This window comes from Pristis pectinata, chromosome 10 (genome assembly GCF_009764475.1).
Source record: "Pristis pectinata isolate sPriPec2 chromosome 10, sPriPec2.1.pri, whole genome shotgun sequence".
Lineage (NCBI taxonomy): Eukaryota > Metazoa > Chordata > Chondrichthyes > Rhinopristiformes > Pristidae > Pristis > Pristis pectinata.
The window spans coordinates 54,541,109-54,567,266 of record NC_067414.1 but is presented as its reverse complement, the minus strand read 5'-3'; the positions used below and the strand labels follow the sequence as shown (position 1 = coordinate 54,567,266).

At 37.8% G+C, this 26,158-nt stretch overlaps 1 protein-coding gene across 8 annotated transcripts in view; it reads right to left on the bottom strand.

The window, feature by feature from the left end:
* The window catches only part of supt3h (SPT3 homolog, SAGA and STAGA complex component), a 320,780-nt gene that overhangs the window by 82,976 nt on the left and 211,646 nt on the right, over positions 1 to 26,158 (bottom strand). For all 8 annotated transcript variants that reach the window (XM_052024365.1, XM_052024364.1, XM_052024362.1 and 5 more), the window contains 2 exons: positions 10,724 to 10,810; positions 6,109 to 6,202 (listed from right to left, as the gene is read on the bottom strand). In XM_052024365.1, the coding sequence (XP_051880325.1) occupies positions 6,109 to 6,202; positions 10,724 to 10,810 (181 nt within the window). The remainder of the gene's footprint in view (positions 1 to 6,108; positions 6,203 to 10,723; positions 10,811 to 26,158) is intronic.

The window sequence follows — 26,158 nt, the reverse complement described above, 5'->3', positions numbered from 1 at the left end:
CAATTAGAGATCCCTTGTTGCAAAACTGACCTGTTCCAAACACAACTGATGCTGAGCAGCTGTGCTGAGCAAAATATGGCAAACACATGATTTAATGGCAGTCACTGAAGAGATTGCTGAAGGCCACCACTAAAAACGTAAATTACTCAACTAAATATGGAGCTGGGATGAACAAGTGCTCTCCAAACTCCAAAACAGCACCAAAGACAGTTGCTGCTTCCAACTCTGTTCAATCACAAATTTTCCTTTCTCATTCCTAATCATCACTGCTCTAATTCCCAATCGCAGTGAGAGAAGAACCCAGATATCTGGTGTCTCAGGTAGAAAGAGGAGGCAATGACTCTCAGTGGGATAGGGAACCGACAAAATATTGGCAGAAGGCAGAGCAAGAGAGAGAGAGATTAGGAATCGAGATTATCCAAGAGCAATAGTTCACCATTTCAATTGTGAGAAAAAGAACCAAAATACAGACGGTTCAGAAATCACACAGTGCACTAGATGGAATACTTAGACAAGTAAGTTAGAGATATTTCAGCACCTCAACAGAATGATTTTAAGGGCATATTGCGGGGCATGCATTGTAAATGTATTACCAAACATTCTTAGCCAAAATAAATTAAAAGTGTGAAACAAATCCTGTAGGGAACAAGAGTTCACTAGGATGAATACACAGAATTTCCAAACTGTTCCATAAAAAGATAAAGTCAGAAGATGTGGTGGGCAGCTCTGTGGCTGAGGTAAAACACAACAGTAAAAAGAAACAACAAATTCACTATTGCAAGAGCAAATAGCAAGTCGGAGTGCAAAAGAAAAGATACACGCAACTTGAGTCTAAGAATAAGAACAAAACAGTAACAAATTTGAACTGTTGCTTCCAACTGTTCAGGAAAGAAAATAAATGAATATGCCTTTTGCAAATTAAGATGTACCAAACTTCTCCAAACTAAGATGAACCAATGACTTCAGTATAAACAAGGCAGGCATCCTCGTTTGGTTAACAAATACACAGGAACAAACAGATCTTGTTTAAATCCTAGAGTACTGAAAAAGACAGGGCAAGATATTTGCAAAGCTTCAGGAATCATTTTCAAGGATCCACTGGACACAAGAAGGTCATGGAACATGGTAAATAGATTAACAATGTGACCCCTTTCAACAAGTTTGGCAAAAACAAGGATCTACAGATCCATTCATCTGACATCCGAACCAAGAAAAATGAGACGATAATTATTTTTATTGTAGATAGCATTACATTTCTGAACCCAGGTTGAGTGGAAAACTTTGGAGTACATACCAAAGCAAATGGGGCATTGCAATCAGAAGAGGCAGCTCAGAAATTAGAAGTCACTTTAAAAAATTTAAAAGTTACTATGCCTTCTTTTCTGACTCCATATAAAATTGAAATTACAGAAAAAATTTTAGGTTTTAATCCCTATCAGAAGGGCTTGATAGCAATAATTTATGATCCGATTATGAAAATACGTCCAGAGGCACTTGATAAAATTAAGAATGAATGGGAAAGAGAACTCCAGATACTTTTACCCACAGAGACATGGAAGAAAATTCTTCATTTAGTTAATACATCTTCAGTGTGTGCCAGACACTCTTTGATACAATTTAAGGTGGTTCACAGGACTCATATGTCTAAGGATAAGCTAGCCCGTTTTTATCACCATATAAATCCTATATGTGACAGATGTAAGTCAAAGGTGGCTTCCCTGACACATATGTTTTGGTCCTGCCCTCTTTTGGAAAAATATTGGAAAGACATTTTTAACATTATTTCAACTGTATTGAATATTGATTTACAACCTCACCCAATCACTGCAATTTTTGGGCTACCAATGATGGAAGCTGGCCACTTATCTGCTGCTGCTTGTCGTATGATTGCCTTTGTTACATTAATGGCCAAGCGATCCATTTTGTTTAAGTGGAAGGATCCAATACCTCCCACTACTTTTCAATGGTTTTCTCAAACTATATCATGTTTAAACTTAGAAAAAATTAGGAGTGGCACTGTTGATTCTTCGCTTAGATTTGAGGAAGTTTGGAGACCATTCATTCAATATTTTCATATGATATAGATCCCTTTTTAATAATCTTTGAGCTTAGAGGAGCGGAGTTGACGAGATAATAATGCTCATTGTTCATCAAGAAATATCAGTCCAGTTTTTTTTCTTTTGAAATCTGTTTTTAGTTTGTTTTGATTTATTACTTATAATTTTTTTTTGATTTGGGGGTTCTTTTTTTTATACAATAAATCTTTTTCTTTCCCTTCTTGATTTTTTTTTGTAATATATTCTCTTACTAAGAGACCGTGGGGCCTAAAATGTATTTTTTATTCTTTATGATTATATACGTCATGATTGTCCTCCCGATCTCTTTGTATCACGTGTATAATCACCGATGTTATATGTATTAAATCTGTATTAATTTGAAATTAATAAGAAGATTGAAAAAGAAAGAAGAAGTTAGAAGTCAAGATAGGCAAAATATGTAGGGAGCAGAAAAATTGGAGATGAAATTTAAGGCTGACAAATAGAAAATATCACACACCAGAAGAAAATTATAGGCAATATGTGCACTGCATGATAGGTATTGAAATAGCCAAGGATGAGGCTGAAAAGGACTTAGGAGTATGTAAGACTCTATGTTAAACATGTCTAACCAATGCCTAGCAGCAACAAAGTGAAAAGGATGCTGAACTGTACACTAGACTATCAGTCAGAGGAAGTAATGGTCAAACTACATGGTTTACTGTCTGGACCACAACTTGAATAGTGCAAAAGCCACAATGAAGTGCTGTCTATATATATATCTATATCTATCTATATATATCTAGTATCAGAGACATTACTTATGAAAAATTAGGGATAAATTTGCACCTTCAGTATGGAAATTGAGCACTTGAGAGGTAGTGGAGATAACTGCAGCCATCAAGAAAATTAACCTCAAATAATATATCAAATTTAAGTTGAAGCAAAGAATAGAATTAAGGGACACAGATTAGTTCTCAAATCAGAGAGGTGTATTTTTAGGTTGATTCAAGGAAATTCTTCACAAAGACAGCAATTAATATTGGAATAAACTTCCATGTAGAGCAGTTAGATGAAAACACTAAATTCCTTTATGGGCTAGGGTGGGGGATGGAGACAAAGCAAATGCCTAGACTCTTATTCAACAGTAGAAAGTGGCTGATTGAAAACCCCACCTGCGATTATCATGGGAGAGGAGCCAGCAGAAATTCAGGGCCAGGACAGGCAGTAGCAAATAACTAGCTTTGAGGCAAGTTTTACATCTTGGGTGGCAGCAGGGGGAGATCTGCAAGTAACTATATGGAATGGGAAGTGTACCCATTACTGGAGAAACAGCTGATGAATACAAACATATGAAAACAGAACAATACAAAGCAGTCCCAAGCAGCTGAACAACAGAGGAGGAATTCTGTATGAGTACAGTGTGGTTGATTGTTGACATGCTGCACAGAGGTAGAGGATCCTTAAGCTCACCTCTTCCAGTTTACTAATCCAAATATGCAATATATGCAAAATGAACTGAACTATTTAGCTTAAAATTTCTGAACCTAACCTTTGGGAATGCACCTGGGCAAGTGGAGGGAGTGTCAATGGAGAACAGTTTGAAGATAGTGACTATAACTCTAGGTTTTACAGTTGTCATGGAGAAGGCTAAGAACAGAATGGAGATTAAGGTCATTAATTGGGGGAATGCTGATTTCCATATGATAAGACAGAATCTAGCAAAAGTGGAGTGGAAGATGTTACTTGTGGATAAGTCTGTAGCATAGAGGTATATCACAAGAGAACATACAAGTTTAAGATAAGGGGTATAAGATTTAGATAGGATTTGAGGAAGAATTTTTTTTGTCCAAAGGGTGGTTGAGACCTGGAATGGACTGCCTGAATGGATGATGGAGACAGGTAAACTCAAAATGTTTAAAAAAATATTTGGATGAGCACTTGAAATGCTATGGTATAGAAACCTATGGGTCAAATGCTGGAAAATGGGATTAGCAGAGATGGTACTTGATGGCCAACACAAAACTGGTAGGCCAAAAGGCCTGCTTTCACGCTGATTGACTATGACTCTAATTTCCAAAGCACTCTGTAGCTAGTGAAGAACTATTGAAGTGCATCTCCTGCTTCAATGTGTGAAAGATAACAAAAATTAGAAATACTGAAAAACTTGGTCCCAAGGCTTCTTCAATGCCCCAAGCTTGATTGTTGTTTGAATGCTGCATTATATTTGCCTGTGCATGGCCCAGGTTCAGGAAATAAGCTTGCTTCCACCAGGCACTCCTGCTAGCCAGATGGGTGGTATATGCAGCAAAATATTTAGGAGAACTCCAGATATTGCAACCAAGCCCACAATAGCAACATCAGAATGCTTGTGTAGGAGAGGTGAAAGGTAAAAGGATTCACTCCACTCGATGCATTGCAGAAGGAGTAGAAACATGTTCTACTTCATTTTCTTTCTCATCATTTCAACTTTGCAATTCACTGGAATTTCTAGTGTTCAGTTGATTTCCAGTTACAATATTTCTACTTCATTATTAAAATATTTTCTCCTAATTCAACATACTTTGTTTATTCCATTCATTCCTTTGAATTTGACATTAAATAATAAATACGTTTCATTATCCTGTAATTTTGCTTCAAGGTATCTGACAATGCTGTAAAAAGTGTTGGCTAGCAATCAGATAGCAGTGCTGACTTATTCCAGTAAAAGCCTGTTTCATTAGACCGTGGTTTTTCACACTTCGTCATTCACATTAGAGAAAAGAGAAAGCAAAGTGGAGAGCAATGAGAATGAAAGGAAAGCCACAATGGAGAAGGAGCACTGGGATAATGAGAAGGCGACCACTAATGAAAACTCAATGCAGCTGCCAGGAACAGGGGACTTTAGGGCAGTCCAGTAGAATTAACTATCTACAAATGGGTAAATAAAGGAGTGCGGTTGAAGGAGGGAAGTTGAAGCACTCACAGTATCACTGAAAAATAATTCCAACAGCGCACATGAGACCCATAAACCCATGCGTGTGGTATAACGGACAATGACTCCTTTGTAAATTCCTATGGTTCAAAACTGAAATGTATATTTTCAATTCTGGTTATGATTACCTTATGTTAATATCAGGCACATAAATCTAACTTTGTGCAAATCTGAAACAAATGATGCACGATGAATTAGATAAATATCCACACCCTTGTATTTAAAAGAACTATGGTGATGTCTACCTTTGGATGGAATCTCCTAGTAAATTTACTTTCTTCTCTTTTCTCCATGGTGGATGCATGAGAGTAGTTCCTTCAACTGACCAGTGAACCACCTAAACTCACCAGTTTCTGCCCCAACCATGCTTATTTTCTAGTACCGTCCTGGGCATTATACTCCATTGGAATACAGGCTCTGAGCTGATTAACGAGGCCCAGTTTAGTGCAGGATCTCTCCAGATATGTAGCCAGTTGCTCTCCAAGAATGGCTTTAACAGCTGGTGAGGCCAAGACCCAACATTCACTGGTTATCACAGATGTCATTGGGATTTAATGTTTCTCAATGTCTTTAACATTCACAGACACTCCAAAACACCCATCCATTAATTAAAGAGCAAAAATATTATTTAAAGATTGAGACACGTTTATAAGTACAATTAAACCATTTAAATTAACTGAATTAAATCCAATAAAAACACCTATTTGCCTTCTGTGGATAGCTATTTCTTCCTATTGTCTAACCTTGTTCAGGCTCAGTGGGCAGATTTCCTCAGGCTAAGAGCTGAGAAGTCTGCAGAATTCTGTGCCAGGTAGTGTCCTGGGATCAGCACTCAGCTGAACTTCAACCTGCACTCGGGAGTCCCAAACTTCCACTCAGTTATCTACGCAAAGCTGGTAGGTCAGAGCTGACCTGCCGGCTTTGCAGCATATACTTAGGGCTTGGCTCTTCAATTAAGTTTCTGCACGTGTCTGCAGTAGTTTATCGAAATTGGTCAACAGTTTTATATGGACACAAATTCTAGCACCTTCAAAAAGTTGAAATGAAAAATGCATATTATTTATTTAATCCACATATGACCATCTATTTTTTAAATACCTGCTTCAATAATATCTTCATCTTCAACACCCTTAATGATTTTGGATTTAAAATCCCGGAAACTCATATACCTTAGCAACCGTCGTAATTTTCTCTGCAAATAAAGAGAAATAAATGTGAATAAGAGAGTTTCTTCACAATAAAGTGTTACTTTAAGCATCTGCCTGTTAACTCTAATTTCCCACATTCTCTGTGTAAGTCGCAGTTAATGGCCTGGATCTTGCATTTTGTGCTGAGCAGCCCATTCTTGCTGCTGACATATGAGAAAACCTCACACTTACCTTGTGAGGACCCCTCGGCATCAACTTTCACTCCCAGGACTACCTCACTGCAGGTCCTTCTATTTAACACCATTATGTGCGACCCCAGAAAAAGCTTTGTCTACAAAAATTCAGGGGAAAAAAAACTTTGACAGCTGGTTAAGGCAAGCATCTGGTTTCACCGGCTGTCAAAACACTTCGAATGTTTCTGACATTCAGAAGCATTCAAACATATTTCCAAACTATTAAAGTATTCATATTATAAAAATTATTTTAAATATCAAAAATTCTCTTAAAAACATTGACAATCAATAAAATTAACTGAAACAATTATAATGTAATTTAACTAAAATTTGCATTTGTCCATTCTTTTCCACTCAAATGAATGTCAGTGTTGTTCCTGCTCCAGGTCTAATTGGATATAGGTTGTCTGCATAGATTCTGCAGCACTAGAATTGAGAAATGTCACAACTTTGAACTCCACCACTGCATTCCATGAGGCTTTCAATGCCAGAAAATATTTTCGTAAAATACTTCAAACAGGTGAAAGCAACCTCATGACTTCTGTGTTATGTGGAGAAACCATGGTTGGTTGGGGAAGATGGAAATAGGAGACGACAAATGAAGTTTGAAATTACTAGAACAGTAGAGAGAAAACAACTAAATGTTGGATACAAAACTGGAATTACTTTGATTATCTAAACTCATTGTTGATTCCTGAAAATTACAATGTGCCAAGTCAGAAGATAAGGTGGTGTTTCTTGAGTTTATATTGAGTTTTGTTGGTTCAGAAAGGTCTTAGTGGAAATGGGATAGAGAACTGAAGTGACAGGAAAAATGTGAGGAAGTTGAGACTGGAGCAGGATCAAGGTAGAGAGAAATTGTCCCAACTGGCGGAAGGGGAAAGAACCAAAGGATATTGAATGAAGCTAAATGATAGAAGAAATAGAAATGACTCAAGGAAACATTTGATTTTATGCAGGGATGGTTAGGATCTGGAAGGCAGGGGGAGAAATTAATTGCTCTTGCACAAAATAGTCATGGACGAGGGGCTGAATGATCTCTTTTCATGTTCCAATCTTTCTGCAAATGTGCAACTGGAACAGAGGTATTCTGCCAAAGCAGTCACCCAAACTGTGTGCAGTTTCACCAAGGCAGAGTCCACATTATGAGCTCTGAATACAGTACAATAATTTGGAAGTAGTACAAATAAATTACTGCTTCACTTGGAATGCAGAAGGTGAGGAGATAAAATGATGGATATACATCTCTGTGATTGGTGCTGCGAGGAGAGTGAGTGTTGATGGAGATAGGACAGTGCCAAGACTGCAGGGTTGTTTCAGACAGAATAGTCCTTTTGGACATCAACTTGATGCCACAAGTCACATCATAACCTCCGCTCCCCTTTCAGCATTTCACTTCCTCAGACAGATCTTTTGTTATTAACTGGCTTTCACCCCCACCACCCCTCATCTGGCATCTCTTCTGGTCCCCACCCTATCTCAGAGCTTTGTTTTTGTTCTCTTGCTTCCCTCACCTTTCTCTGCAACTTGAGACTTATTTACAACCTTTCCATATCATCAATCTGAAATGTTAACTTTGCTTCCCTATCCAAATATGCTGCCTGACCTACTGAGTATTTCCAACAATTTCTCATACACAATGTACTATAATGTGGAATGTTGTATTAAGTGACAAAAAGGTTCCAATTTACCAATATTGGACTGGGTTGTCCAGAATGGCTAAGTCCCACTCAGGGTGCAACTGCAGTTGTGAAATGCTCTGCTAGCTGATTATTGATCAGCCCAAGTTCTGAGTAACTTTGACAGGCTGAGCTCATGGAATGTGCACCACTTGCCATTATCAGTACACAGGAGAAGTCAAGTGATTGGCTTCTGGGTATGCTGAACACGTCAGCTTGAAAACCTCAATGCCCAAGTGCCCGTTTTATGAATTCCCTGGCAAAGATGTGAGTGAATGAAAATTTGTCAGGGTTGATCAGAGTATATTTTAATGAATTGGCATCTTGGAAACTGAAGGCTAAAATAATATGAAATAAGCCAAAATAGCTGACAAAAATGTGTCCTCAAACCTAATTATGAGGAATCAATGCAATTTATGAATTTAAATTGAATAAACCTTTAATCCCTATTTTACTTTTATTGTTTTTCTTCAGATGCATTTAATATTGTGTAATATTGTGATTTTTAAAAATTTTGTCACTAACTGCTGCAAAATTAAAATGAACACTCCATTTTCAGTTTATGTTTGGGATGATCACCTGGCATTAGTACTTTTAGATTAACCAAATGCTGAGCTAAATTTAAATTCCTATCTATGTTTTTTGTGCCAATGAGATAAAATAAACTATGCAGAATGAATTGCTTCAATGCTTTCCAATTCAACAACATCTAAATTTTGCTAATGTTTACAGCTGAGGTTCCCAAATTCCAAACTCCCATGATATGTGGTGAACTACTGTGTTGTGCAGAGGCATCAAATTGGAGATAGGCAGATCCTTCTGAATAGACAGAAGAAAATAATACAAATTAAACCATTACGCTAAGCCAAATCTGTTACTTCTCACTCCTGATTCACTACAATTTACTGAGTTGTCTGGCCATCTGTTTAGAAGGGCACGTTGCATAGTGCTGAGAAAATGTTGTAAATAATTTACAGAGTAAGGCACGCAACAAAAATGTCATTCCAGTGACATCATCTGCAACAGTAGGAATATAGGAATGAGTCCTAGACTGAGCCATAGACCCCCATTTCTTCCTGGGGTCTCACTCAGTCTAAGTCCTCTTGTTCCTTCAGAAGCCCAGGTGCGCCAAAGATACTTGGTTGATTCTGTATCACTGAAAGACTTGTTGCCTGTGAACGTAAGCATTGGGAGCACTGTCTTCCAACTTTTTGGTGCGGGATCATCAAAGGAGGAACTTCACTGGCAAGCAGGTAATCGGAAGATCAATGGTTGAGCAATTGCAGAGAGCCTGGCAGCCTGCCCATTTTCTGACCAGTAATGGAGTAAGATACAAGCAGTTTTGGCAGCAACTGCCTGTATCTGGATCAGGTGATCCACCCATTGGGATCTTCCCTTTAGACCAAACTCTTACAGCTTGTTAGAAGCATGTTGCAAACATTAGATTTCTATCATCTCTTCTTGATGATTCTTTTACTCCTTCATCCCATCTGGTCAGTTGTTTTCCCTGAACTGCGCAGTTCTGGATGGGGTTCCAGACTCTTTTGAAGTCACAATCCTCACAGAAAAGAACACAGCTGCTCTAAGACACATTAAGCTGCCACTATGCCCATCAGTAATAATATAAGAAGACATCTGGCAGAAGAGAAGACTCTAAATGCAAGGTCTCAGATGTGCCTGTGCAAAGAATTTGAAGACTTTTTTTCCTTAAGGTAGTAAACACAATACGGACAATGCTTTTATCCATTGAGACACTGGGAAATATTTCAAAGATAAAATGCTCTGCCCACACTTACCCTCGCCTTTAAATATTTTTGTAGTTGAATTGGAAACACATTAGATTAGAACAGAGGGATTCCAATTCAAAACCACTCAGTTCTGAACATGTAAAGATTTGTATTTCTTTAATGGTTGCCAAGGGTGACTTGGTTTCAAATCAAAAGATTTTAGTTCACACAAAAAAACCTTAAAAAAAAATTCTTTTTGCAAAAGCTGTCACAACACATTCACCAAAGAAATAGGTTTAAATATTTTTATTTTGTATGTAGCTTCTTCATTTTTGATGGTGCCAACGAAAGCTATTGGTAAGCCTTCTGACTCACCTTCCCTTCCCCCCCCCCCCCCAAGATAATCTGCATGTGACTAAACAGCAACATTCAGGAGACTACTTGTTTAGCCAGCCAACCACAATCCTGTTCTGCAATACTCACACAAGGGGTCATTGCACAGCAGCGGGGCAGGGAGGGATTGTTAGATGCCTTGTGTGTTTACAGTAATAAGAGTCCAGTGCCTACATAGTTCAAGGTTCTTTGGGCAATGATTTTACCTAATAAGCTATTGTGAAAGAAAGGAAGTAAGTATGCTTTTCACACGTGATTAACACAACGAACAGGATTCAAACTTGGATAAGGTCAGCACTACTCACCCAGGGGGCAGTTGGCTGTGATGATGAGGAACATGTATCCTTGTTGGAAGGATGAACTAAATAACATCACTCATGCATAAGTTTGTGAACAGAACACAGTAGGATACACACTCATCATCCCTAAATGATCGAAATCAAGCATAAAAAAAATTTCAAAATATTACTGCTAATCTGCTTCTATGTGTGACCTGGTTTGAAGGAATTGATCAGTTAAAACAGTTAACATACCTTGTCTTTCCGCATTAAAAACAAAATATCTTCTGCTGCTATGACTCGAGCTCCTCTGACCTGTGAAATTTCAGCAGCCTGGTGCAACTAAAAGAAACAAACAGAAATGATATATTGTGTGGAAGAAACAAACATAAAAAATGTTCTTGGGAAAGATAATCTGACCACATCACCATTAATAACTGAAATTGAACATTGTGAAAGGAAAACATAAATTATTTTGCTCTGCATTGCAAGATAAATAAGTCTGACAGGTAGAAATTTGTGCATGATCACTAGCACTAAACAATTGCTTTAATATCAGTTGCCCATTGTACTCCCTCCCAATTTGGTTCCATGGAAGTTAGTGCTAGCAACCAAAACCAAACTTCTAGCCTTAAATTATTTTTAAAATGTTAACATACCTGAAAGTATGACAATTTTATGAACAATTTACTGGCATGGGCACAATGGGCCTACTTAGCAGCTTTAGGTTTTATGAAATTTAATCTGACATGTATTGAAAATATTCCTCAGTGCCTCACCTGAAAAAAATCTTAATTCAACTCCTGGGCTGGCTTTTCTCATGCATAAGTTTGTGAATAAAACATTGTAGGATACAAAATAATCACTCATAAGTGATCAAAATATAGTTTAAAAGAAATATTTCACAGCATCTTAGCATTTTAATCTATTCTATACAATAGTGAAAAAAATCAACAACATAAGTAACTGTTTCTAAAAGTCATAGGAGCAGAACATCTTTCCTTTCTCGCGGATATACCGTGCAAAAGATCTGATCAATGAACCATAACATTTTTAAAAACTGCTTCTGGTTGTAATGTTCTCATGTAGTATGTTTATACCATGCTGTTTGCATTAAACTTTTCCATGGATTCTCTTGTTTGAAGATAGGGTCTGTCACATTTAAATTAACAAGCCCGATGCATACAACTTTTCAACAGAGCTCCAGAACTTTACAATCCACATCGAAAATCTAGAGCTTGAAATAAATAGTCTATTTCTTCTTTAAGTATCAAAGCTCGTAGCATCTATAAACCATTTTTTGCATTTTAATGATAGGCTTCATTGCCTACTTATTCTTCTCTTGAGTAAAAACAGGTGTCTCTTGCTTTAAAAAGTTAATCTATTCAATACTATCATTTCAAAACATTAATTTATATAAGGTTTTAATTTTTAAGACAGCTATTTTTATTAATGAAAACTATTTCTATTTAGATGTCAGGAAAGGTATTTCCATGTTAAAAGTTAATTTAAAAATGCTATTTTCTTGCATGGTAGATGTTTCAATTTTTTTTAAAACCTCCTCATGGATAAATAACCTGACGAATTTGAACGTTCACTCTTGTGAGAGAATGCAAACTAGCTAGCCCAAAGATCAGGATTGGCATTCATCTTGGATTCTCTTATGGGAGAATGCAAACTAGCTAGCCGAAAGATCAGGATTGCAATTCATCTTGGATTCTCCTATAAATACTTACGACCAGATATTTGGTAACAGTACATGCAGTAGAGAGATTTACAATTCAGTACTTTTTAAATATAAAGATATTTAATTCAAGAACAAGGTTGATTTGAATTGGGATGTGGCTAGCAGAATGAAGAACAGAGCAACACATAAGTCTGAAACAATAATGGGAAATAGTCAAATAAAAGAGAAAGTGAGCAATGATTTGAAGACGGAGACTGAAAGCGGGAGAACATGCTCAGAAACTGTAGATCAGGAGAAAGTAAACAAAGGCAGTGGCTCAAAAGAACATGACATAATTATATTGCAGAAGGCCAGCGTAGAACAATAGAACTAGAACCAATCCAAATAAAAATGCTTCAGAGAAAGCAATAATGACAACTAATAACAAAAGAATTGGATGACCTAAATTATCAGCTAAACCACATCTAAAACTTAAAAATATCTAAGGAACGAATCAACAGGCAAGAACACAGAAATAAAATGGCAACAATCTCTGCTCAGCTAAAAGAAACACATTGTTTACAACACATTAAGGAACATGTCAGATGAATGATTTAGCACAAAGGGCCAAAATTGTATAAAATAATCTGTTCTTGAAATATGAGAGTAAGTGCAAGTCTCACTTGGTCAGTACTATACACAGTATCAGTGTTTTGCATGTTCCAGAATTGTTCATATGCATGAAAGAGTATCTGAAGTGCAGAGATGTCAATTTTCCAAAGTTAGACTTTCATCAGAGAAAATGGTGAGTACTTTTCAGATCAGTATCACTCCAGCAAACATGTGGGCTTATATTTTTCATCAGAAGTCTTGGAGGGAAATAAATAGAGGTACTTCATAAGACAAATGCAGTTTGAATATTTACTTCATTTGTGCTCTGCATATAGGGGCAACCTTTCCTCATCATTCCGCAAAGTACTGAGAACTACAAAGCAAATCACAATATTCCCATGAACAACCGAAAGATGACTATAGGAAAAGAGCTGCAAGAACAGAGCAGAAAATACAGAGACAATGCCACACCATATCAATGGTCTTTAAACAAAGGGGACATGGGGGTAAGAGAGCAAAGGAGTGATAAGAAACAAAGGGGGAAGGACAGTGGAGAGGGAGAATGAAAGCAATGGGAACAGGACGGCAGGGGGGTGGTGGAAGGACTGTGGGGAGAAGGGAATGGTAGGTAAAGCAAATAAGTGAGGACAGGAATGAAAGGGGAGGGAGGAGGAGGAAAGGAAAGAGTTGTTTGGAGGAGGAGGAGAGGAAATGAGTGTGAATAGTAAAGGCGAGGGAATAATGGCGAACAACGAGAAAAAGACATTGAAAGCACAGTTTCATGATGTATGATGAGAATATCTAGTTTATAATTGCTTTTATATGTAATTTGGTACTGCAGTTTGGAAAGGGTTAATTATACTCAGAAAGGCCACTGACAAAGGACACTGTTAATTTAAAGTTTCTTTTAAAGCACACACTGGTTTTAAATCTGGATGTGTTCCCAGTATTTCAGGATAGACAGTTACAGTGCAAATAAAACAGAGTATTCATAAAGAATACAGAGGAGAATTTTCTATTACACGAGGGAAAAGGGGAGCGAGGGGAAAGTGTAACTGCACTAAATATGAGAAATGACAGGCTCAAGACTCAGAATCCTGCACAGATAAGGAACATGGCCAAAATTAACTGCATAATAGTGCATTCAAGCCAGCTATCACAGGAAAGTCAATGAATTGCAAAAGAAGACAACTGCAAGACTTAACAAACACTGATCATTTTCATTAATACAATATTTTGAAATATCCCAGTACATTAACTAACATGTCACAATTCCTAACAGGCACTAAAATAAATAACACGTGTGAACCCATGCAGCATGCAATGTGCTGGACTTTTATTTCAAGAAATGCTGATCTATTAGCTGATACCTTGTATTGAACTTTAGGACTCTCTGAAAACAAATTTGTATGTGATTGTTACGAACTGGGGTTACTATTGGTGAATGTCCCTCTAAGATAGAGCATAGTGGTATGTGTGTGTGTGTGTTGGCGTGGTTACGACAACAGAAGATAAAGGACGTAATGATGTTTTTGAAGCAGTCAGTCGGAGTCAGTCAGAGGAGAGAGAGAGAGAATAGAGAGAGAGAGAGACACCAGCCTGCTAGTTTCTCTATCGATGGATGAGAAACAATAACTGCGCCTGTCACTACAATCCATGTATGGATTTTTGGAGTAATCCGGCGGAGTCCACTTTGTCGTTAACCTGCAGAGGGAAACAGGTATTTGTGTGGACGGCCACGATTCGAGAGCCTTTCAGGGTGAAGAAGATGCGGTGGAGTGGTCACTGCTGAGTAAACACTGAAGTGTCGTTTGGGTTCCATCGTGGAACATTTGGATTTCATAATTACTCTCTATTTTCTCTCTGCATCTACGTTTTGTCTTCAGTCAACGGTGGTTGTTGAAGAAGCCTTTGATCACGTTTCACCTTATGGCTTGTTGAACTGAACTTTAAGAACCATTCCTGGACTTGGAGTTTGGGAATTTGCCATGCACACACTACGAGTTTAGTTTCTGGGGTTAATGTTTAAGATTTAACATTTTTACTTCTAACATTCTAACATTTTTACTTTTATTTTTCTTATTATCATAAATAGTTATTAATAAAGTAGTTTTAAACACATACATGACTCGGAGAGTTTCTTTTGTTGTTGGTTCGCAACAGTGATTTTGCTTCATCCTAATTCAATTTGACAAGTTGTCATTCCTATATTCTTCATGTTTGATATACTTAGCTATTACTATAATTTATCCGAAGAAAGGCTTGCATTAACATGGCAACTTTCATGATGACCTCTGGATGTCCTGAACTGCTATACATCCAGTCTGATAATCTCAAATGTAATCACAGGTATAATGCAGGAAACACCATGGTCAGTTAGAATGCAGTGATATCCCACAAACAAGTTTCTATTAGTGATGTCGATTAACTGATCAACGTTGACCAGACAGTGGGGATAATTTCCATGCTCTTTAAAATAAATGCCAGGGAATCTTTCATGGTCACTGTTGGGAGCAGACAGTTTTAACTTTGTAGCCAAAATATGACACGTCCAACAGTGCATCATCGCCTCTGGTGCGTAAGTCAAAAATTCATGCTCAAGTCTAAACCCAAAAGCTTCCAACCCAGAGGAAACTAGTTCATGGCTGACACGGAAATTATTCAAGACTATCCACAAGCAAATTGAAAGAGGCTTTTCAAACTCATTATTCCATATCACCATTTACCCTCCATCTACCACTTGGGATCACCCTGTTTCTAATTCAACCTATCTTCTTCATTCATTTATTCAGTCCAATCTTGAAAGCTGGAACAATCCTTACCTCAATTACTAATTCTGAAGGCAAGTTTCATTTCCTCACAGTTAACTTGCATTACTCATAACCTCTTTTACATCTTCCATTGAATATTGTACCATGTTCTTGATTTCCCAATCAGCAGGAATCATTTGTCTGGTCCCACATTAAATATTTCTATTTTATTGACCCATGGTCCTAATGAGTTAAAAGATCAAATTATTCATGACTTTCTTCATATTGCATGCAGTTAAGTGATATGTTTTCAGTAAAATATGAAATTATAGTCTCGAAAAGGGAAGCAAAACATTCAATCAATTGAACAGGTTCATAAATCACAGATAGTAGTAAATAAGCAAAAAAAAACACTATAGCCCCCTAATATTTTAGGGATATTTAATTTACATGTCCAGTTTTTGATCAGTTTGAAAAGCAGTTTCCCAAGCCATTGAGATAAGTGTTATTAGCTAAAGGGAGATTCAAAAAATCAAGATTCTCATCCAAGCCAATATTTAAGCTGTTTCTGTTAAATAAAGGTGAACTCATTTTACATTTTAACAATAATAATTGCATAAAGAATTTACATTTATTTGTACATTTAATATCCTTTGAATGTTTCATAAGTGCATCACAGCTAATTAATACTCTACTTTTTAGTGCTATATAAGCAAATACAACTGCTGACTTCTAAAAAGTAAAGTTTAACAAACAGCAAATGCAATAATTTAATCTGTTTTTGAATATGCTTGCTAAGAGACAAATCAATTCACTGTGTCTGATGCAACAACTCCATCACTGACAGGTAAAGTTCACAAAGATGTCTTCAGAAATGGCCAGTTGACAGGGAAAGAAGTGTGAGGAACTCTGTTACCAGGGTATCTCTCTGTCAACATTTTCCAGAAATATTTCAAAGATACCTCAGTGGTTCTCTGGAACAAGATCCAGAAGCTAGCATCTTCTAAATCTTGTTCTTCTTCAGGAGGAAACACTTCCATTCCCAGCTGAACAAACACCAGATCCTTTATGGGTTGGGTCTTACCAAAGCATGGGATCTAGGTCACCAGCCCAATTCTTAAGCTGATGGCTCTGTTTCGGACAAATGGAAGGTATAGCCAACAGCCCACTGTGATCCCAGTATATCCATATCCCATCTAATTACTAGCACACTCTTGCATTAGTTACAGCAGGAATGTGCTGGAAGGGCTCTGGATTTTTGGTCTTTACACATCCAAGATAACTAGTGTACTTAAATCTGAAATTAGATCAAGCTTAATGCTTATTTGCTTCCAAAACTTATGACTAATTGTCAGTTGGGTGAATTGGAATAATTTAATAATTAGATATTAAATATTTTAGGACTATAATATTCTAAAGCTTTCAGCATAATTTAAACTAGTTTTTTCACATACTTCAATGTCCCCTTTCTTAACATATAATTTGAAAATGCATGCAAATCAGCAGGTAATTTTTTTTGAACCACAATTTCCTTTCCTGTGGTTTCCGACATTGATCAAAATCAAAAATAGATTATAGAGCAATACAGGACGTGATTTGATTCTGCTGATGAATGTGTGATTGTTTCAATACTAGCTTGCAGCACGTTAGATTTGAATTTGAATGCATGCTTCCTTCAAAAAAAAAGTCCAAGCTCCTTTGTAACCTGCAACCCAAACAGAAAATGGATCTTTAAAACAAATACTACGGATGCTGGAAATTTAAATTAAAAGCAGAAAATGCTTGATACACTCCAGCAAGGCGGGCAACTTCTACAGAGTGAAATTAACTCTTCAGGTCATTGACCTTTCATCAAGTTACTAATGAATGCTGTACAGTCTAGTTAATTTTTTCAGTGGACAGAGAGAGAGAAATTTTGTAAGTTTAGTTAAAAAAATAATTGAACTCACTATAATATGGCTGTAAATTGAGGCCTCTAGCATTTGAAACTAGATGCCTTCTAATCACTTCCTCGTTTCTCCTGCCCTTTGGGCGATGGCCTGCATTTCTTATCATACAGTATTTATAATGGCACAAAAGGCGGCTATTTGGCCCATTGGGTTCATGCCAGCTCCCAGGGGAGCAATCCCATTAGACCCACTTCCCTATACGCCTGCAATTTATTCTCTCTCACACATGTCCATCATTTTTGCTATTAACTTACACAAAGGGATAATCTTCAGTTGCAATTAATTCACCAGCATGGTTTTGGGATATGGGTGGAAAGCACTGCACCCAGAAGATACCCATGTCTTCATGAAGAGGAAGTGCAAACTCTGCACACACATTACCTGAGATCAGGAATAAATCTGCATTCCTTGAGCTGTGAGGCAACAGAACCAACTGATATGCCACAATGCAGTCCATTCACCCTAGCTTTGGGCATTAACCCAGGTATCTCAGTTGTAAATAAATGAGCCATATTTGGTTTTGTGAAACATCTGCACAGGCTTTAGCTTATAATCAATACTGCCACCTAAAACAGTGCCATGCAATTCTACAGTCAGTTACGTACCAAGTAATCCAAGGCAGCATTAGGTAAGAGTTCAAATATCAAGGACTGGGAAAGCTAAAGCTTTCAACTGGAACATTGTGAAGGAACACGTGGATCTGTTAGAGAGGGTGAGGGATGGACAAACAACGAGAACATCTGGGAATGAAGAAGCATTGGTAAAAGCAATCTAAAAAACAGCAGTGGGCAGGCATAGTGAGTAAGATGACCGAGGTGGAGCTTTAACAAAAGGAAAAATAAGAAACAGCCACGTTGGAGGAAAATGGTGTAATATTTCTTTTCCGGTGATTTGATTGACCTTTGATGCCACACGGATGGTGGACTAGTCATTGAATCTGTTTGGTCTGAAATATCACTTAATGGGCATGGAACAATATAGTTCAAAGCAATCCATGCACGACCTTACTAGATTAATACACAAAAAGTGCTGGAGGGACTCAACAGGTCAGGCAGCATCTATGGAGGGAAATAAACAGTCGATGTTTCGGGCTGAGACCCTTCATCAGGACTGGAAAGCAAGAGGGCAGAAGCCAGAATAAGGAGGTGGGGGGAGGGGGAGGAGCACAAACTGGCAGGTGACAGGCAAGTTCAGGTTCTATTACTTTTGCCAATCTCAAATATTATTAATTGTAACCAGCAATACAAGTTTCAGAAGAATTTAAAAAATCAGCCTGCAATGCTGCCAATGATTCATCATGACAGCTTTATTAGATTTCATGATTCTCAGTCTTCCTTTACTCTTACAGGAGAAGAATGAAGCAGGAGATAAATCGAGAATATGGGCACGCCCTCAAGAGAGAGGAGAGTCCAGCTCATTAAGATGATTCCTATTGTTGACTTTATGGATACCAAATGCTGATGCTGATATCATCCTTATACTTAAATGCTCCTTCTCAGGTTCACCTCTTCCTCACCCACAATTTTCTGATTTACAAACTACAGATGGTGTAAGCACATGCCTCCTACTTTCTTCATCGCCTTGCATCACAGATTTACCTTTGTCCTTTTGTTCTTTCAAATACCCAAGAGCTGAAATGATGTCAACCAGTAGAGGTACAATGAGAAGGCAGAGAGGCTGAATACTCACTACCACATTCATAGCTATTAGATCACTTACTGGCACTGCATGTAATTTAGAACCTGCAACCAGAATGCAGTGAGTCATGGGGAGCAGCAGCCAAGGCATGACTGAAGGATACCTTAGATGCCAGTGCACTAGATGTGTACAAAATCTGCCAGAAGTCTGATAGCCTTAATGATTGGGGGAAACCTGTATTTAATGGCAGAAGTTGCAGGTTCCAGTACAGCACAACTAGCAGCTTTCCAACATCTGAATACTGAAATGGAAGTCTAGCTGGTTGCGATGCAAGCCCAGATTTTCCCCCAGCATGAATGTAGATCACAACATGCAGAGGGACATGTAGGCTGCCACCTCATTCTAGGTACTGCCTCCCAAAAAAATACTAGTTTTCCTACAATTAAACTGCTGTCCTCTCAAATGTACAATATTTATGCCCCCACCCCACCACTCTGTCAGCACTTTTACTGGTGACTGCAGCCAGCCAACTCGACCAGTCCTAAACACACTGAAATGATGCAGTCCGGAACTGCTCAAAGTCATCTTCCATGGCTAGCTGCAGTCTCCTCTGGTTAGTGAGGAGTAGTTGAATTTAATTGAAGTTATTTTTGCAGTTGGAAGGACTGTAGTTGATTTTTATGCCTTTGTATTTATAATTTTACATATATTTTATAGTATAATAGCAATTGCTGTATAACTTTCAAAGTGAAACAATTGTAATTTTGCTCTTGGTAAACATCATCTTTCTATCCTTGAGTTGTTGTAGTCCTCCTTTTAAAGGTACATCCATAATGCTGTTGTGCAGGATTTAGACCCATTGTAAATGAAGGAAGAACAATGTATATCCAAAATCGAAATGGTGTGCAACTTGGAGGGGAATTTGCAGGTGGTGGTATTCCTATGGTCCTGCTGTACTTACTCTTCTTAGCGGTAGAAGTCACGAATATGAGGACAGCTATTAGGGTAACATCAGCAAGTAACTGCAGTGCTGCAGTATTGGAGGGAATGTATGTATAAAGTGGTTAAAGGGCTCTCAGTCAGGCTGGCTGTTTTGTCCTGGATGATGTTGAATTTCTTGAGTGCTGTTGCAACTGCACTCGTCCTGTCAAGTGGAGAATATTCCATCACATTTCTAGATGATAAAAGCCTTTGAGGTATTAGGAGATGAGTTACTTGCTGCAGGACACCCAGCCTTTAATCTGTTCTTGTTGCCTTTCAATTTCTGGTCAATGGTGATCTTCCAGGAAAGACTTTGCAAAGGTTTTGCCACTGAATGTCATGTGTAGGAGGTTAGATTCTCTCTTTTTGGAGATGGTCACTGCTTAGCATTTTTATGCCATGAATTAGTCCATCCATTAATGTTGTCCAGGTCTTGCTGTATGCAGGCATGGAGCATTTCATTTGCTGAGGAGTTATAAATGGAATGGAAACTTGTGCAACCATTTGCAAATATTCTCACTTCTGACCCAATGATGGAAGGAAGGTCATTGATAAAGCTGCTGAAGACACTTGAGCCTTGATGCATAACCTGAGGCAACCTTTCTTACAAATCCTTAATCATTTGCATGTCATTCTGCTCAAACCTACCTTGGGAGTATTATGCCCTATTACATAGCAATGCATGAATAAGAGCAAGCCATTTAGTGGCTCAATCCTGTTCAGCTATTCAATAAGATCATAGCTAATACATTCTGTCACTATATATACCTGATCAATATCTCTTGAGGCCGTAAATCAACAAAAATTTAACTTTAGATGTAACATTAACTGTCATCTGGCATTAATTGACTTTTTTTAGGTAATAGTTTCAAACTTTAGAAGCAATTCTGAACATTGTTCTTGAAAGATCTGGTTTTCATTTTTAGAATATGCCTGCTAATCTTATTTCCCAAAAGTAGAAATGGTTTATCTTAATTTTCTCCTTCAATTCTGGAATATTTTGAGCATTGATGAAAACACACCTTAACCTTCTGACTTCTAGACAATACAATTCAGATTTGTGTTATTGATCCTAGTAATTTAACCCTTTGGATATAGGCATCATAATGATAGATCTATCTTGCATTTACTTCATGGTCCAATTGTAGTGGCTAGAAATTCTAACTGCACTCCAGGTATGATCCAACTGTACAGCTTAATATAGCTGGAGTAAAACTTGTGCCTTTCACACACCATTCACCAAAGTTCCCTGAACCTGTGGGAAACAGGAGGGGCAAAGGTCACTCATATGATACCCCAAGTATTTGATTACATATATTTTTCATTTAATGACTCACACATTCTAATAAAAAGAGGTGAGTTAAGAATAGATTTGCATCTAGTTGGCTGAATCAATCCTTTAAAAGGGCTGTAACAGCAAATATGATTGTTTATTCCATCCTTGGTCCTGGTTAGTTTTCTATTGTGGTGGGGATTGTAAAGAGAAAACACTTTGGGGAACAAATTTCCCTTTGATGGCCAGCACTGAATGTGTTAAAATCTTGGCTGTTGATTGTATTCACTTCCACACATTTTGTTCCATTAACTTTAATGGAACCAAATGGGTGGAGGTTGAGTACAACCAGTGACTGATACTTCTGCACGCATTCAGCACTCGCGTGCAAAGACAAACTTCTTCACCCTGGTTTCCAACCCACAGAAGAATTTATCATGTGGGAATAGAGAAATCAGCAAATGTTATGGGGAGGAGTGAAATCACAAGCATCAGATGTAAACAAACATTTCCATTCAGTCCCACTCAATAGAACAGATATTCCAATTCGTGTTGTTAATATAACAAATTGGAAGTTTTATTATAGCATGTACTAAGCCTGGATGATGCAGCACCAAACGCAATAATATACCATTTTTCCAGGAAGGTGCCCAAGTTTGAATAAACTTTTTAAAAATAAATTTGCCAACTTAACTTGAGAGCAAAACAGGGCATTATATCTCAGGAACTTAGGCCTCTTGGCATATCTGGGAACTCTCCAGATTGGTCTGAGTCAAAGTTGCTTTAAAAAAAGGAAGATTAGGTCGCTTCTGCTGCATCTGGAACCAATCCAAAAGAATCTCACAGTCTGCTAATTGCAATATCTTGCAGGTGTGTTGTTATTTAAATTATTTATAGCTAAAGTACAAAGCTTGCCGAACAAAAATCCATCAGGCAAAATATGTCACCAGCTCTTCGGCACTTACCACTCAGCCCATTCATAACGAGATCATTAATTTGCCTTCATTAACTTTAACCAAAGGTACCTTTTGCTGGACCATATCAATTGTTCTCAAGGCCCATGAAAAGGTTTTCCCAGATTTCCCTGGACAACCTCTGTCAGTTTACCTACATCTTGAATACTGGAGGCTGAGCCACATTTTTCCCTTTCCAATAATACACGCATTCATGCAGGCAGTGTGATCTGCTGAGTATCTCCAGCATTTTCTATTTTTCTTTCAGACTTCTCGCATCTGCACTTTTTCACATTCTCCCCAATCCTACTCCAAGCCTAACTGTCTCTGCTATTTGTTTGATTTCCAATTTTTTCCAGTTCTGGTGACAGGTCTTTAAGCTGAAATGTTAATTCTGTTTCCATCTCCACACAGATGTGGGAATCTCTTTTTCCCCTACCACTCCTTCACCCTTCTGTTTACCTCCTTAACCTGCACATCCCTACTCCAACTTGCATGCAGCTTTGGTCATCATTCGGAAGTTGTAAACTCTGAGATCCTGCTTCTTAATTTTCTCACAGCCCTAAGTGATTTCCAAACAGGACCTCTTGTCTACTCTTTCCTGTGTTGCTGGCTCCAAAACGGACCACAGCAATGTCCCTCCTTCTCCAATATCCTTGCAAGCTGCTTTTAGATGCCCTATATTGCAAGATTTCATTTAGGACGCTGGATACAACATGATGGAATTTCAAATGACTGCTTTATAAATTTTATTTGGTGTTGCAAACTGTAACTTAGTAAGCAGATATTAAAAGCCAAACATTCAGGTTATCCCCATTATATTTTCACATCAACATCCTTGGTGCATAACCAGTCATAGACAACACTGAAGCATATTAAATTAATTGTTATTGAAATCAGAACATTGTTGCTGAAATGTATGATCACAATAACATGTTCAGAAATCTCACAAAACATTATACTTCTCTGTTCCCACTGTCAATTCCACTGCTAAAGTTATTACACATAGCCAGAAGGTCAGGGGCTCAGAAAACTGACTTTCTCCTGCCCCAAGGTTTTATAATTTTCTTTTCCAGAAATTACTTGACAAGAAACAGAAAAGGTACACTGAAGCAACAGAAAGAATGCTCCAATACCCTGAACAACCGATAACAAGACCAGCAAAGCATTACGATGACAGGGCATTTCATTAACTACAGCTGGGGTCTCCAGACATGTTTTTTTTCCCCTGCTTTATGTCACTCTGACAAGTGCCATCAGTATTAAATAATTAGTCATAAAGTTTATAAGGAAAAAGTATAACCTACTGAATATGACAATCTGGTCATTTGTATATCTGAAGAAATAGTTTTCCATGGACTTGGAAGGAAGAAATTGGCAAATCAATATGGTGTATCATTCTCACTATCTGGCACCACTCCAAAAGAATTACCCTGTCAAACAGCACTGTTAAATGGATTAAGTAATTTATATTTAGAAAGATTACAAGCTTTATTAGGTAAAATAGCAAAAAAAAATCAATTTTTCTGAATACTTCCAAATCCATATTTTCTTATGAAAGGGAAGAAGGCCATTTCTGCCCATCAAGTCTATGGCGGCTCTCAAAGCAATCCCATTTATCCACTAACTTTCACTGCAACCTATTCTCCCCACATTCTCACCAACTCTCTGACTCTACACTATGGGCAATTTACAACAACCACTTAACCTACCAACTCACACGTCTTTGGGATGTAGGAGGAAACCCAAGCAGTCATAAGGAGAACGTGCATGCTCCATAGAGACAGCAGGAATGAACCCAGGTCACTGGAGCTGTGAGGCAGCAGTTGTACTAACTGTGTCACTGTGCAGCCTCTTTTATTGAAGTCTTATTATTCTGTGTAACCACATGGAAAATTATACCAAAGGAAATTCCCATTTGGAATTTATTCTTTTATAATACATATCTTTGTATTCAATGCTTCAACTAATCATTGGTTCCTCCATTCATGTAATTTTTAACATTGTTCCATGGTTGTTAAGTTTGCATAAATTTTAATTTATACTACTTCAGTTTACTATCAAATCACATCCGGACTGTGAGTGCTTTACTTTTCATAATAAACTTACTGTGATTGGGAACTGCAATAGCATTGATACCAAATTAGAAATCACTAATAAAAAACAAAATTTGTACATTATTGCTTTAAGAAACCAATATCATAGTTTATTCTCTTGAAATGTTCTAAATCGTACCTGTACTTTTCACAGCCACTGCTGCTTATTCGGCTCAGGGTGCTGTGCAGAATTCAAAGCGGAGGCATGGGAGGCAGAATTCAAAGTGGAGGCATGGGAGGCAGAATGGGGAAATGGAACAGGAGCATGGGATATCAACATGGGAAGTGAATGGGACTCAGAGGCAGAGGGAGTTTCAACAGGCATAAGGGGGTCCATGGTCTATGGAGCAGCTTGATAGGGCCAAGAGATGACTGCCTTAATGGGGCCAGAGAGGAAGTGGTTGTGACCACACCCCATCCTGCAACTGGGAGACATTTTTATTACAATAAAATTAACAGAGGGAACAGTAGGTAATTTATAAAGTATAACAACTAAATCCCAGCTGTAGCCCTTTAAATGGTGGAGGATTCAGTCCTCTCAGAGTGGTGTGCTACTCGTTTTATTGTGAGTAAACTATGAACATTGTAGGTTGCAACATTCTAAGACAATTTCCATTGTGCATGTTGATAGCATCACCATTTTGGGGAAATAAGACAGATAAATCAAATTTTCATTAGGGCAGATTATAACAGGAATACTCAATTTCTCAAAAGGCAGGACTTCTGCCAGAAATGGGCACAAATGCTTAAAAAAATAGGTGAATGTGTTTGTTTTTTGAGATTCAAGCTTAAAATGAGTCTGCTAAATAGGTTCCACTTAAAGGCACTAACCTTTTGCTTTGGTTTTGCCATTGATGGACTGAGTCAATGTAAGTCAATAAGGACAGGATGATGGCAGAAAAGAACTTGGTGCAAAATAAAACCTGAACATTAGCAAAGCTGAAGACTCAAACAGGTAGAGAGTAGCAGATCCTCCAGAGAACACTGAAATCACTGAGTATGGCCAAAACCATCAGTTCCTTATCATGATCCCAGTATTTGTCCCTGCAAAATTTAGCATTATTTACTATATAGTACAAGCAGCACATAAAAGGTAGAAAGTCTTAGAAGGCCCAACTTAAAAGGGTGAAGTTATGTTGGAAGACCTTATGGTTCTAGGTCATTCTATGGCATCTCTTGTCCCTACCCTATCTACTCTGTTCTATGTAATGTTAACAACTACATATCAAAGTAAGCAATGCAAGATCTATGCCAGTTCTGATTTCTGTCCCATTGTTTTGAGCAACACATCAAAAAAATGATGCTGCTATTACGATTTTGATAATTTTGGTCAAGTTACCATCATTGGATTCAGGTCATTTTTCTATGCCTTTGGCTTGTCAAAAAGCTAGGTACTTTGAAACAGTACAAATGTTTCAGTTACTACAGCACCATAGTGAATGAGGAGTAGTCCACCTGGGATATACATATGAATAGACCTACCATTGCATATTGATCTAGAATGACCTTACCCTGTAAAACACAGAGTGTAATACAAACATTTACGTACAGAAACATTTAAGCAGAAACTCAATTCAACAAGGTCTAGAATAAACGTATTGTAGTACTTGTAAATCCAATCCACGAAGTTCTTGTACTGTGAATAGTGTGCCACTAGCACTGTAATACAGGCTCTCAATAAAATCTCCGAAAGGCAAAAGATTAAGACGGTGCTGTTTATGTTGCCATGGAACTGGAAGCAGTAAGGGAATTTGAACGTGACATTTGCAACA